The sequence below is a fragment of the Choristoneura fumiferana genome, chromosome 6 (genome assembly GCF_025370935.1).
Source record: "Choristoneura fumiferana chromosome 6, NRCan_CFum_1, whole genome shotgun sequence".
Lineage (NCBI taxonomy): Eukaryota > Metazoa > Arthropoda > Insecta > Lepidoptera > Tortricidae > Choristoneura > Choristoneura fumiferana.
This window is the reverse complement of record NC_133477.1, coordinates 11,131,684-11,144,002: the sequence shown is the minus strand read 5'-3', so window position 1 is coordinate 11,144,002 and position 12,319 is coordinate 11,131,684. Positions and strand designations below refer to the sequence as shown.

The following is a 12,319-nucleotide window of genomic DNA, read 5'->3' as shown; positions in this document are numbered from 1 at the left end:
GCATTTTCCGGGATAAAAAGTAGCCTATGTCACTCTCTGGCCCATGAACTATCTTTATGGCAAAAATCACGTCGATCCGTCGCTCCATTTCGACATCCGTTCATACAAACACACACTTTCGCATTTATAAATATTAGTATGGATTATCGAATCAGGCTCAACTTTGCGGAGGTGCGCATATCAATGAACTACAAAACGACTATGCAACAAATGTGATGTCATGCAGCTCCTCCACCAACACACCGTAAGAACACAGACGAATCACACAAATCCAACTATCACCACCACCACACTACACTGACGCGTTTCGAACTCCACCATAGTTCATCCTCAGAACAGTTCACCATGCTAACAGATGCTGATGCTATAATAATTAGGTACCTACTAAGTAATACTACTAATGAATAATTTATTTTCGCGCCTTACGCCGCACTTTACAGTATTTCTCGTCAATGCATCATCATTAAAAACTAATTACACGTAGACACGGGGTTCGCAAAGATCTATCGGCCGAGAGTCTCACACCAACCTCGTAAATGATGTTGTATTCCATGATAAGCAACACGACGAAAGCAGCCACTCCTACAACGCTCATCACTAATAAATATCGCCCTATGCCGGGCTCACTCCACTGTAGATACGGGTCGTCGTCAACTGAAAAAAAAAAAAACGTTCCACCGTGAGTCACAGACTGAGCATGCTGAGCTGGTATTTATTGTATGGGCCAAGTTGCCCGAAATAAATAAATTAATTATTATTATTATTATATAATTGTCTGTTTACGCGTTCATTAAGAGTAAGGAATCGGCAATAGGCGATAGAAATAACTTTTAGTCTATGCAAAAAGAGCAAAAAGACGTAGACCGAGCCGAACCATGCCTATTTAGCTCTTATTGCGTGGTCATAAAGACTTTTTCTATCGACATTTGCCGCGTCGATAGATTTGGGAAGACCCTGAGATTAAGAGTAGGAACAGAAATGTTAACTCACGACAGCACACGCTGATGTTGAGTTTGTTGCAAAGCTTAGTGCGGGTGCAATTCGCGATGTTTGTAAACTGTCCACAGAGCCCGTCGCACGCCAGTATCGAGAACGAAGAAACGCTCATATCCCTTAATAAAATAAAATAAACATTATGGCCATACTGTACTATAGGGCCAGCTGACCCATCAAAAAAGCACAGCCGTGGTAAAGAGAAACTTTGAAATACTTCAATGTGTTCGATAATTTTTAAATTATATGTCCTGTTGCCAACAACTTCTATTAAATATTTATGTGTTGGGTATTAAGGAAACCAGAATAACAATGACTTGATCGTCTCGGTTTTTGCTACAGATACACCGGCTGACTGAGAAACAGAAGCGCGATTTTCTTTAAAACTAATATTGTACAATTACTATCAGTTCTTATATAACAGATTAATAATTACAACCAGTTAAGTATCTGTGTCGTCTAGACAGAGAAACTGTGCGGCGTGGTGTGGGGTCAGTACATACTTGTCATTATGACAAATACCAAGCGCATTTTAATCTAGCAATGTCAAAATAATGAAGTTATCTCGGAGCTTCTAAAGCGATTTAAAAAATTCTGTCAGTCTCGGAAAGATACACTAACTCTGATTAACTTTTTATACTTCAAAAGCGTAAGTTGCCGCGATACGTGCAGGAAGTCGAAAACAATAACTAGTTTTTCTTTTAGTAATAGATGATAATAATATAGTACACCCATACACATTTTCAATGTCTAGAAGACTGTTAATAATTTTGCGGCGGGACAAAGGAGATCGCCTGCGTACACATTATTATTCTGTGCTTATATCTCGATGTTTTAGTATGTACTAGGTACCTACTGGGAAGATTAAGTTAAGAAAAAAAACTGCATGGTTACCTCAAACTCCTGCTTAAACAATAAATTGGCAGCACAGAGAATATCCAGTCAAATAGGTTGGCATAAAATGGACTCCCAACCTCCGGCAATCGCAGCACTTCCGTTATTAAAAATGGCATGCATCCTAGAATTTAAAAGACTAGGTATAATATATTTATGCATATAAAATTATCAAAATAACATAAATTTTTGGAGATCAGTGGGAAATATTTACCTGTGAATATATTTATGAAACACATCTTTGAAAATCCTGTGGCTGGTGCTTCAAAGAACATAGAAGCGCAATAGTGCAATGGTATTATGGCCAGTGAGAAAACCATGAGAACTAACATCACTCTTCCTGCAAAAAAAATAAAAAAAGAATACTGTTTAATTTACACAGAGTTAAAAGCGTTTATACCTGTTGAGCTGGCAACGTTGCATTTTTGATAGTTTTTCTTGATTATTCCATAAAAATGTAATGAAAATTAAAAACGTGGTCTGATAGAACTGTTCTTAATATATAAGTTAATGTGTCTACTGCAAAACTTATGCGTGATAGACTTTTATTTTCTTTAAAAACCGTTAATAAACATTTGTTCGTTTTTAAGAATATAAAAGTACGAATAATTATTAGAGTAGACACATTAACTTATATGTATATTAAGAACAGTTCTATCAGACCAAATTTTTAATTTTCATTAAATTTTTATGGAATAATCGAGAAAAACTAACAAAAATGCAACGCTGCTATGCTAAATAGTTAGTTTTTCCTGGGCAACTAAATTAATTATTAAACTTTGAACTAAACCGCTGCAGGCGTATTTTTGACGCGATGTTCTAATTGGCGCTGTAACACACCATCTATCTAGTCAATTTATTTACATTTAGTAATTTAAGTATAAGTACTTAAATAGTAACTTGTTTCTATCGCCCATTTGGCGCCAATTAAAATAATTTACCAAGTCCTTCGTGCAGGAAAAACCAATCTGGATTTAGTCGTTAATAATGGTTTAAGCTTGATAGTTCTATACATGTGACACTATGAAACAGAGGTTACCACAATATCTTTTTTTTAAACCCACATGATTCTCAAAATTAAAAGTCATGAACAACTGAAATTCAGGACTAGCGCCTCTAATCACTTATCATAAGGTCGCGGATGAGCAAAGAAATTCTTTTAGATAATTCTAATCACTTATTAATCTAATCCACCTAATCCTTACCTAGTTCGCTGGGAGTGGACAGCGTGACCTCCTGGAAGGCGGCAAGTGTAATGATGATGCAGACATAGATCATCAGCATCCAAACCCAGTCCCATATGAGCGCGCTTCCCCACATCACCGCCGGCCGAACGCCGGCCACGCGCTGGAGGAGTTTCGCACCACTTATGCGCTCCTAGTATCAGACATTAGTATAAATTATAGAATCTTGAGATAGACGCCATAGCGGGTACTTTAACCATTAATTTATATCCGACTGGTCTATTATCATTATTGTCACCTTTAAATTAGTTACCTTTATCGCAAAGAGCACAAGAAACGACGATACGAATGCCATACAAAATCCCATGTTGAACGCAAACTGGAAACCCATGGTGCCGCCCGTCGCCATCACTCTCAGCTAAAATAGATAGATGAAAATAGATGGAAAATTCGGTTTAAAACATTAGTAAAATCGCACAGCGGAATATCTACGGTTGTACAACAGTCATGCAGTTTTATACATTTTGTAACAGGAATTCACGCAACGATAAACAGAAATAATGCGCCAGAGCTATCAGCGCATCCTCTTATAGATACGCGTAATAAAAACTACTAAGCACAGTCACCAGTCCCAATATCTGACACAGCAGAGCGTACATAAATATTTGATACGACTCTATTTCTAGGGCTGGTAGTACGTGTCAGATATTTTTGCACGCTCCGCTGCGGCAGATGTTAATGCAGGTAACTGTACCTAACTATTCACTTGGTAATAAGTAAAATTATACTTACAAGATTCTCTATTGAGTACGGTAGTGGATAGTTGACAACTGTTAAAGAGCTCCCCGGCAAGACGGCGCGAGAGATCGCGTCGTTCACGTGGGCCAAAGAAATAGCCGAGTCGTGGTAGCCGAAATTGCTGAACCAGCACGTAATAGAGTTAGGAGTGAACGTAGCGCCTATGACATTCTCATATTGAACTCGTAGAGGATTGTCTTTACTCTAGAAGAAATTTCATTATTAATCTTAACCACTCATAAGCTGAATCACTGATAGTAGGCTGGCTAGTCCAGTTGACCGGGCAGCGAGCAAAATATTTTTTATATATTTTTTAACTTGTATCGAAAAGATTATGATGTCTTGGTTTAACGGATAACAATATTTATTATTACTATTATTGTCAGCCTATTCTGTCCTTGCTGAGCAAAACCTCCCCCCGATACTTCCACTGCTCTAAATGCGACCTGGCAGACCTAGACAGCGATGGCGGGATGAACTGGACTACTTCTTGAAGGACTGGCCCTTGTATGCAGTGAAAAGAGAGCAGGGGATAACATTATACTCGTAATATTAATATTTTCTAATATTTTTTTACACTGTACTTGGGTGGTTATGAGACGAGATCGTATAAAAACACAATTATAACCACTTATTCAATCAACTTTAATTTAATCATTTTATGATGCACACAAAGACATTATCTTTCAATCATTCGTGCCACCTCTTGTGAGTTGTGGTTATTTTTGGTGTTCAATCCCACTTGATCATACGAACAGACAATAGGGCTTCTGTGGGCAAAGTGTTACAGAATACTTAAGAAATTCTGTGATACCAGTCAACTCAACTAAGAAGAAAATGTTTTATCTGCCTTTCGGTTAACAGTACTAGCCAACTGTAGGTACCATGTGTAAGGGTCCAATCAGACTATTGCATCCTTATGAGGTGCTTCCAGAAGAGAACGAGTAAAACAACATACCAATTTGAGATAGAATTTTCCAATATCCATCGTGCCCACGTCGGTATAAGACATCCCAGGGTATTTCGATTGTTTGAAATAATCCTTATATGCCGTCATATATTTATTTTCCGTGGAATTCGGCGTCAAGTTCTTTTCAGATACAAGCGTTTGCGTCAACTTAAAGCCACTTTCTAAACTAAGCGTCAACGGCGGCAGAGAAGATATAAAATTCCATGATCTTGATATAATTACTGATATCACTATATTTATAACAGGTGAAGAAAACTGTATTAACGCAGCTAGCTTGTTTCTTGTGGAATTGTAAGCTAGCTTGAGAAACATTGCTTTTATATGATTCTTTAATAGTTTGAAGCCTCTTTCTTTATGTATAAGATCAACTTCGATATCTGAAATAATTGTACAATATTGTTAGTTTAATGTCACCTATACTGCCCTCCTAAGCCAAAAAGCGATATCTAAAAAAACACTATTGAGAGATATTTATCTCATGTGATGCAGAATGTCTTAAGCTACACAGTAGTGTTTTTTGAGATACCGCATTTTGGCTTAGGAGGGCAGTATAATACGAGTAATCCAATAGTTCATTCAGAAAATAAAACTTAATGTTTAAAAAATACGTAGGTATTAAAATAAAACTTACTATTATGTACATGGTTCTCCATTGGAAACACGGCGTGATCATTGTACGTCATAGTAGATTTTGTTATTTTGCCTTGTGGAACTTCTGCATAATTTTCCGCACCCACCCTAAGATTTATTAAAAAAGCAGTGAAAATAATGGTGAACAGACGGAGAAGAGAAATTGTGAAATTTATTGAAATTGCCTTTTTAATGGAATTTAATCAAACAAAGAGTATTTAATTAATTTCGCAACAAAGTTATGCGTGGAAGATATAGGTATTGCTGTAACTTACTTCATGAACACTTCCTCGAGGCTCGTGACCGATAGTCCGTAGCTCGAAACGTGTAATGATTCTTTCTTTTCTTCAAATTCTTTGAGCATGTTAGGGAATTTGCTGACATTTTCATTTGGCAATATATACGTTAACTCCGACCCTAAAATACAATAATTGAAATAAAAGCTTAAGCTTTGTGAAGTTTTACACAATATATTTAAGCTGCGCGTCCACTGCATCGGAATCGGAGCGTACGCACCATACGGATCGGACGGATTTGTTGTTTTGTACAGATTTCTATGGCGCGGAAATGCCGATCCAGTGCACGCAGTATCATAGAAATCTATACAAAGCAACAAATCCGTCCGCTCCGTACGACTCGATTCCGATCCGATGCAGTGGACGCGCAGCTTTAGGGATCATACAATCACTTAAGCGGCGATTACACTGAGTCGTTGACCTAACGCGGTCGCGAACTTGTTCCAAACTTAGGCTAACGGACGTCGTCTTATACTACCGTGTTCTTTACACGTTTGCGGTCGCCGCATGCAGCATGCGGCGTACGACTTAGTAATAGCAATTGCCTTAGTGCAATATAAGGGGACAAATAATCATGAAATTTTCAAGAAGTAACGAAGGCCTCACAGCAAAAAAGCCTTAATTTTTACTTCTATATAAATTGGAAACCATATTTAACTGTAAAATAATAAAAAAATCCTTCATATTCTTCAGCGCGAAGCTGACTCGCACTAGGTCGTTTTTATTAAGAGTATTGTAAAGATTTTACCAAATTTACAGTAAACAAGGGATCATCGGGAAAAACAATAATTTACACTAATTGTTTAAAGGCTTACCAATATTAGTATTTTCCTTTAGATCCGGAACGTAATACTTCAAGAAACTTGTGACATTTTCAACATTGCAAGTGTCTAATTTGACAATAGACAATTTATAACCAATGCCGTAATGTTTCTTCAGGAAGTAAGGCGTGCCCACGCATTGCAGCTTGCCCCCCGCCATAATTGCTATCCGGTCGCCTAGAACATCCGCTTCATCCATGAAATGCGTGGTGAGAATCATTGTGCGACCTAAAAAAAGACTGCGCTAGAGTGGGATTTTAATATTAGGTATACATGAATCTTTTACTAAAGTACCCCTGCATTAATATCTGCCACAGCAGAGCGTGTGGAAAATATCGACCCTAGAAATAGAGTCGTATCGGATATTTATACACGCTTTGTTGTGCCAGACATTGGTGATGGTGACTGTACTTTTAAACAAGCCATGGTGGCCTAGTGGTTTGAAGTATGGCCTCTTAAGCAGAGGATCGTTGGTTCAAACTCGGGCTCGCATATCGGAGTTTTTCAAAATTCATGTGCCAAATTACATTCTAAATTTACCTACCACGACCTATATGGTAGAGGAAAATATCGTGAGGAAACCTGCACAAACCTGCGAAACAATTCAATGGTTTGTGAAGTTTCCAATCTGCACCGGGCCCGCGTGGAAACTACGGCTGATGCCCTCTCATTCTGAGAGGAGACTTGTGGTTAGCAGTGGGACGTAGAAAGGCAAATTGCTAAAAAGGCACTTTAACTAGAACAGATAATGCTGTCTCACCTTTTTTCTCTTTCAGTAAAAGGTCCCACAGCGCGCGTCTGGCAGATGGGTCGAGACCTGAAGTCGGTTCGTCCAGCAACACCACTCGGGACGACCCACACATGGCGGCCCCGACTGAGAGCCGGCGCTTTTGTCCGCCTGATAGCTTACTCGATAATACGTTTCTCTGTGAATAACATAAAAATTAGCTAGCCTTGAGTTGGGCGCGATCATCTGGTCAACCTTTTTGTTCAATATTTTAGTTATATATAGGCTTCCATTCACACTCTCGCCTCAAAACGCGAAGGTAAATAACCGGCCATGCAGAAGCTATAATGTTGTCTAACGTGCTCGTAGTCACCATCTTTTTGCACCGCCATCTAAAGCCTAGTTTAGGCCTACAAGAAAAATCAGCAGGCCATAAAGCGAACTAGTTTGTAGTGGTCAATCGAGCGCCGCAATGTAATGCAACTTGCACGATTTTTCTTGCAGGTCTAAACTGGGCTATAAACCGTTTGCCGGACAATAATTGGTAGTACTTTCTTTTGATTCATGCCCAAAAACCGCCTACCAACACGAACATAACTATTTTAAATGTGATATCTTGGTATAATTTATCAAAAAAATACACTAAAATGCATCATGATCGAAATCAAATTTAATGCTAGCACTTCACTTGGCATATTCGGAGAAAAATTTGCGTGTGCGAAAGAGATGCACTATATCATTTTGAGTGTGAGTGACAGAGATGTAATTAGCGCAACGCGAATACACAATACCAAGAGAAGTGCCACAACTAAGAGCTGCGTTCAATAATCGCATAAGTACAGTATTAAAGGCAAAACTTACTTTTTCTTCCAATTCTAATAATTTTACAAAATGTTCAACTTCGCTGGATAACTTTTTCGCGGGTACTCCTTTTAACCGCGAATAGAATATGAGGTGTTCTGCCACAGTAAGGTCCGGGAACAGGACGTTATGTTGCGGACAGATGCCGATTGATTTTCGGGCGCGTTCCGTTTCCGTCACGACATCGTAGCCGTTTATCGTGGCGGTACCTGATGAAGGTGGCACTGTGCCTGATAGGACAGAAAAAACTTTATAAATATAGTTAAAAGCAGTGATTTCACGTCAATGCCAAACTTTAACCCCCTCGTGTGCTTAGGACACGTTCGTATCCATGCCTGTTCATAAACTGCGTAAATATGGATGTTATGCTCACTTTTTACAAGATTTTATTTAGTTTCACCCGTCCTGTTGTCTGTCTGTCTGTAATCATAATCAAATCGTGCAAGTTAAATTCGACGAACTTCTAGTAGTTGGATTGACTTGAAATTTGGTATACTTATGTTAATTTCGTGACAATACAATAATCTGGTAGTCCAGCCAGGATCGTCTCCGCAGGATGGAGCTCTTCAACGGTTAATGGCATCGACTTGAAATTTTGTATGCAAATGTAGTTTGGGTGACAATACAAGTACAGTCAGCAAAAAAAGCTTGCATTAAAAAATATTTTTTAACAAAAACTTATTATTATTCGACTAGTGATTACCTACCCGCGGGTTCGCACGCGTAAATTATTACATCCAGCCGTTGAATTGGAATTCCGGGATTTTGCTAAATTCCCGTGGGATTTCCCGAAAATTACACCGTGGGTTTCATTGAGGTTTCATTAAATACAACCATGCCAAATTTCAATACTCTAAGCTCAGCGATTTATATTTCAAGATGTTATCCCTATCCCGTGGGAATATCGGGATAAAAAGTAACCTATGTGTTATTCCAGATGTCCAGCTATCTACATACCAAATTTCATCCAAATCCATCCAGCCGTTATAGCGTGAAGGAGTAACAAACATATACACAGACACACACACACACACACACACACACACACACACACACACACACACACAAACTTTCGCATTTATAATATAAGTAGGAAGTAGGATTATAACTACGCTCTATGGATTCAAAGTCCGAAATAAATAATTTGTATTTGTAATGTCCAATTATTTTATTAATATTAATAGGTGCTTGATAAAAACTGAGATAAAAATTTGTTGATCTGTTTACCTGTTAACATGGATATAGTAGTAGTTTTCCCAGCTCCGTTATGGCCTAGTAATACTGTTATTTCATTTTCATACATTCGCAAGTTTAAATTGTCAACTGCTTTTCTACGTCCTTTATATACCTTTGTTAGATTCTGAAAAATAATACTTGTGTTGGTACACCTCGAACTCAAGATAACTACTTAATTGAAAAAGTACAAGAGTGTTTCTCAAAAAGTTGTCCCGTCATGAAATTGACTAGAAATCAGTAAACATAAAGATCATAAAACATAAACTACATAAAACATCCAAAATTTCTTGACGTCAGGAAAACGTCACGAAATCTTTTGAGGAAAAAATCGTAAATTTGTAACTACATCAAAACTTTCTATTGGACCCAACAACAAAGATTATCTGACTTTTTATCACTTTTACCACAAGGTTTTGTTATTGAAAAACAATATTACTTATTTTTTGTGATGAATAAGCGTCAGGATTTTTTTTTTAATAAGTGGACAACTTAAATTTAAAAAGATCCTTAAAAAGTATTTAGTAGAAACTCTTCCATAAGACATAGTTGTAACAATAATTATAACATAAAATCCTCAACATATCGAGAAATATTAAAAACCAGTGAAGCGTGAATCGGTCTCGGAAAATAAAATAAAAAGTTTTATGTATGGCGACCCCCATTGATTTTTTATTTTATTTTTATTGTATGTCTATGTATCGAAAATAATAATACACATTGTGTTAATACAGCCCTGAGACAGAGAGACGAACAGCGACGCCACAGTAATAGGGTTCCGTTTCCGTTTGTGACCGTTCGTGTACGGAACCCTAAAAACCAGCAATTAAAGCAGATACCTACTTGTATATTGACGCTCATAGGGACGCCCTGCGGTTCTTCGTCATGAATAACTTTAAGCAATGCATCGTTGTATTCGGTGTCAGATCCTCGCTTTGTATTTTCAATGTCTAAAAAAAAACAAATTCACAATTATGGAAATTCATTTGCTACATTGTCACCGTTGTTGAATGAACAAAACACACATTCACATATTTAAAAATCAGTAAACAAATTCAAACAAACAACGTGTTACAAAACTCTGCATCATAGCCAAAAATAGGGTCAATCCTAGTTAGCTGCCATTTCAGCCAATTTAACTGAATTGGCATAGATAGACTAGAACTAAAATAGGGTTGCATTCTCTATATACTTTAAGTTAGAACCATTAGGTACTTGAAGAGTACGGTTTTCGATTGTCAATGGACCCTTTAAAAAAGAATCATTTAACCCCCTTTCCGCTTAAGGGTTCCGGAGCCAAAATGGCAAAAACGGAACCCTTATAGTTTCGCCATGTCTGTCTGTCTGTCCGTCCGCGGCTTTGCTCAGGGACTATCAATGCTAGAAAGCTGTAATTTTGCACGGATATATATGTTAACTATGCCGACAAAATGGTAAAATAAAAAAAATAAAAAATAAATTTTTAGGGTACCTCCCATAGGCGTAAAGTGGGGTAATTTTTTTGTCTCAACCAACCCTATAGTGTAGGGTATCGTTGGATAGGTCTTTTAAAACCATTACAGGGTTTGTTAAGGCGATTTTTCGATTCAGTGATTTGTTTGCGAAATATTCAACTTTAAAGTGAAAATTTTCATTAAAATCGAGCGTCCCCCTTCCCTCCCTTCCTCTAAAATCTAAACCAGTGGGTGGAAAAATTTGAAAAAATTCAGGATGATAGTAAGTATATCAAACTTTCAAGGAAAACTATTCTTAACGGCTAAGTTTGCTTGAGAATTATTAGTAGTTTATAAGTAAATAGCAGCCTAAGGTATAAAATATACCTAAACTTGGAAGATTCCGTATAAATACATAACCCTATTTTGGGCGTGTCCGACACGCTCTTGGCCGGTTTTTTTGTAGCATCCTGTATAAATAACCCACGTAATAAGACTGTTTCTGTAACCCCAATAATACAAGTATACATTAATCGTAGTTTTACATTACTTATTGCTAATACATTATCGTAGTTTTTTCTTATAACTCGGTCAAGGACATCATTAACAGAAGTCTGTCTTCTAGTTTTGGCATCTTGCCACGTAGTAGATACTAATAATTACAAGAAAAATCCGGAAACTGTATTTAGCCTTTGTCTCGCCTAAAATAAGCAGGTACAGTCGAACGAACTGAATCATAGCCCATGGCTTTGTCCTACTAATGTCATGTTGACATCCCACACTTTTGTCAAGGAAATCATAGGGAAATTGATTATTAAAAGGTTCTACCCTGCCTGGTACATGAATCAGTTTGTTCGGTTGTAGAAGAAGATAGGTACTAATTAATTAAAACAAACAAACATGGATTAAGAAAACTCCTTACCTTCAATTTTCATTTTTTTCGGCAGCCAAAAACTTTTGGTCAGGGGGAAGTACCAAGGCAATGGTACTCCGTATAAGCCCGGACGAATTTTTTCAACATACATCGCTATCAACATGTACAGCATGGTGTCCAGAATCAACATAAGCACCACGTGGCCTGGCATAAAATCGTCGTGGTACGATATCCTCGTGAAAAAATCTCCCCATTGCAATCCTGTATAAATAAGAAATACACTATTCAAGTGCATTATACCTACATCGTTATTTTTAGATAGGTACTGTGCAAGATTGCATAACTTTTTAGAGCTTTTTAATTTTAATATATTTTTTATTGTATTTATATTGAACTGTTACATACAAAGACCCGTGTGGTGTCGGGTTAGAATTACACCTCTCCATTTCTTCCGTGGATGTCGTAAGAGGCGACAAAGGATATAGGTTTAGGTATAACGTAGGCGACAGGCTAGCAACCTGTCACTATTGTACCGTTTTTGTCAAACTTTTTGTCAAGCCGTAACGCTTCGTGTGCTCCTTATCTACCTACCCCATTTGGGAATA

The 12,319-nt window shown here is 37.6% G+C and overlaps 1 protein-coding gene across 1 annotated transcript in view; it reads right to left on the bottom strand.

Annotated features, from left to right (window-relative positions):
* The window catches only part of LOC141429044 (phospholipid-transporting ATPase ABCA3-like), a 32,775-nt gene that overhangs the window by 9,849 nt on the left and 10,607 nt on the right, over positions 1 to 12,319 (bottom strand). Inside the window, exons 9-24 of the mRNA XM_074089194.1 lie at positions 11,763 to 11,975; positions 10,251 to 10,357; positions 9,402 to 9,534; positions 8,175 to 8,404; positions 7,347 to 7,512; positions 6,581 to 6,814; positions 5,745 to 5,886; positions 5,471 to 5,577; positions 4,828 to 5,216; positions 3,864 to 4,073; positions 3,385 to 3,489; positions 3,093 to 3,264; positions 2,102 to 2,227; positions 1,888 to 2,011; positions 991 to 1,112; positions 530 to 654 (exon numbers count right to left, since the gene is read on the bottom strand). Of these exons, the coding sequence (XP_073945295.1) occupies positions 530 to 654; positions 991 to 1,112; positions 1,888 to 2,011; positions 2,102 to 2,227; positions 3,093 to 3,264; positions 3,385 to 3,489; positions 3,864 to 4,073; positions 4,828 to 5,216; positions 5,471 to 5,577; positions 5,745 to 5,886; positions 6,581 to 6,814; positions 7,347 to 7,512; positions 8,175 to 8,404; positions 9,402 to 9,534; positions 10,251 to 10,357; positions 11,763 to 11,975 (2,705 nt within the window). The remainder of the gene's footprint in view (positions 1 to 529; positions 655 to 990; positions 1,113 to 1,887; positions 2,012 to 2,101; positions 2,228 to 3,092; positions 3,265 to 3,384; positions 3,490 to 3,863; positions 4,074 to 4,827; positions 5,217 to 5,470; positions 5,578 to 5,744; positions 5,887 to 6,580; positions 6,815 to 7,346; positions 7,513 to 8,174; positions 8,405 to 9,401; positions 9,535 to 10,250; positions 10,358 to 11,762; positions 11,976 to 12,319) is intronic.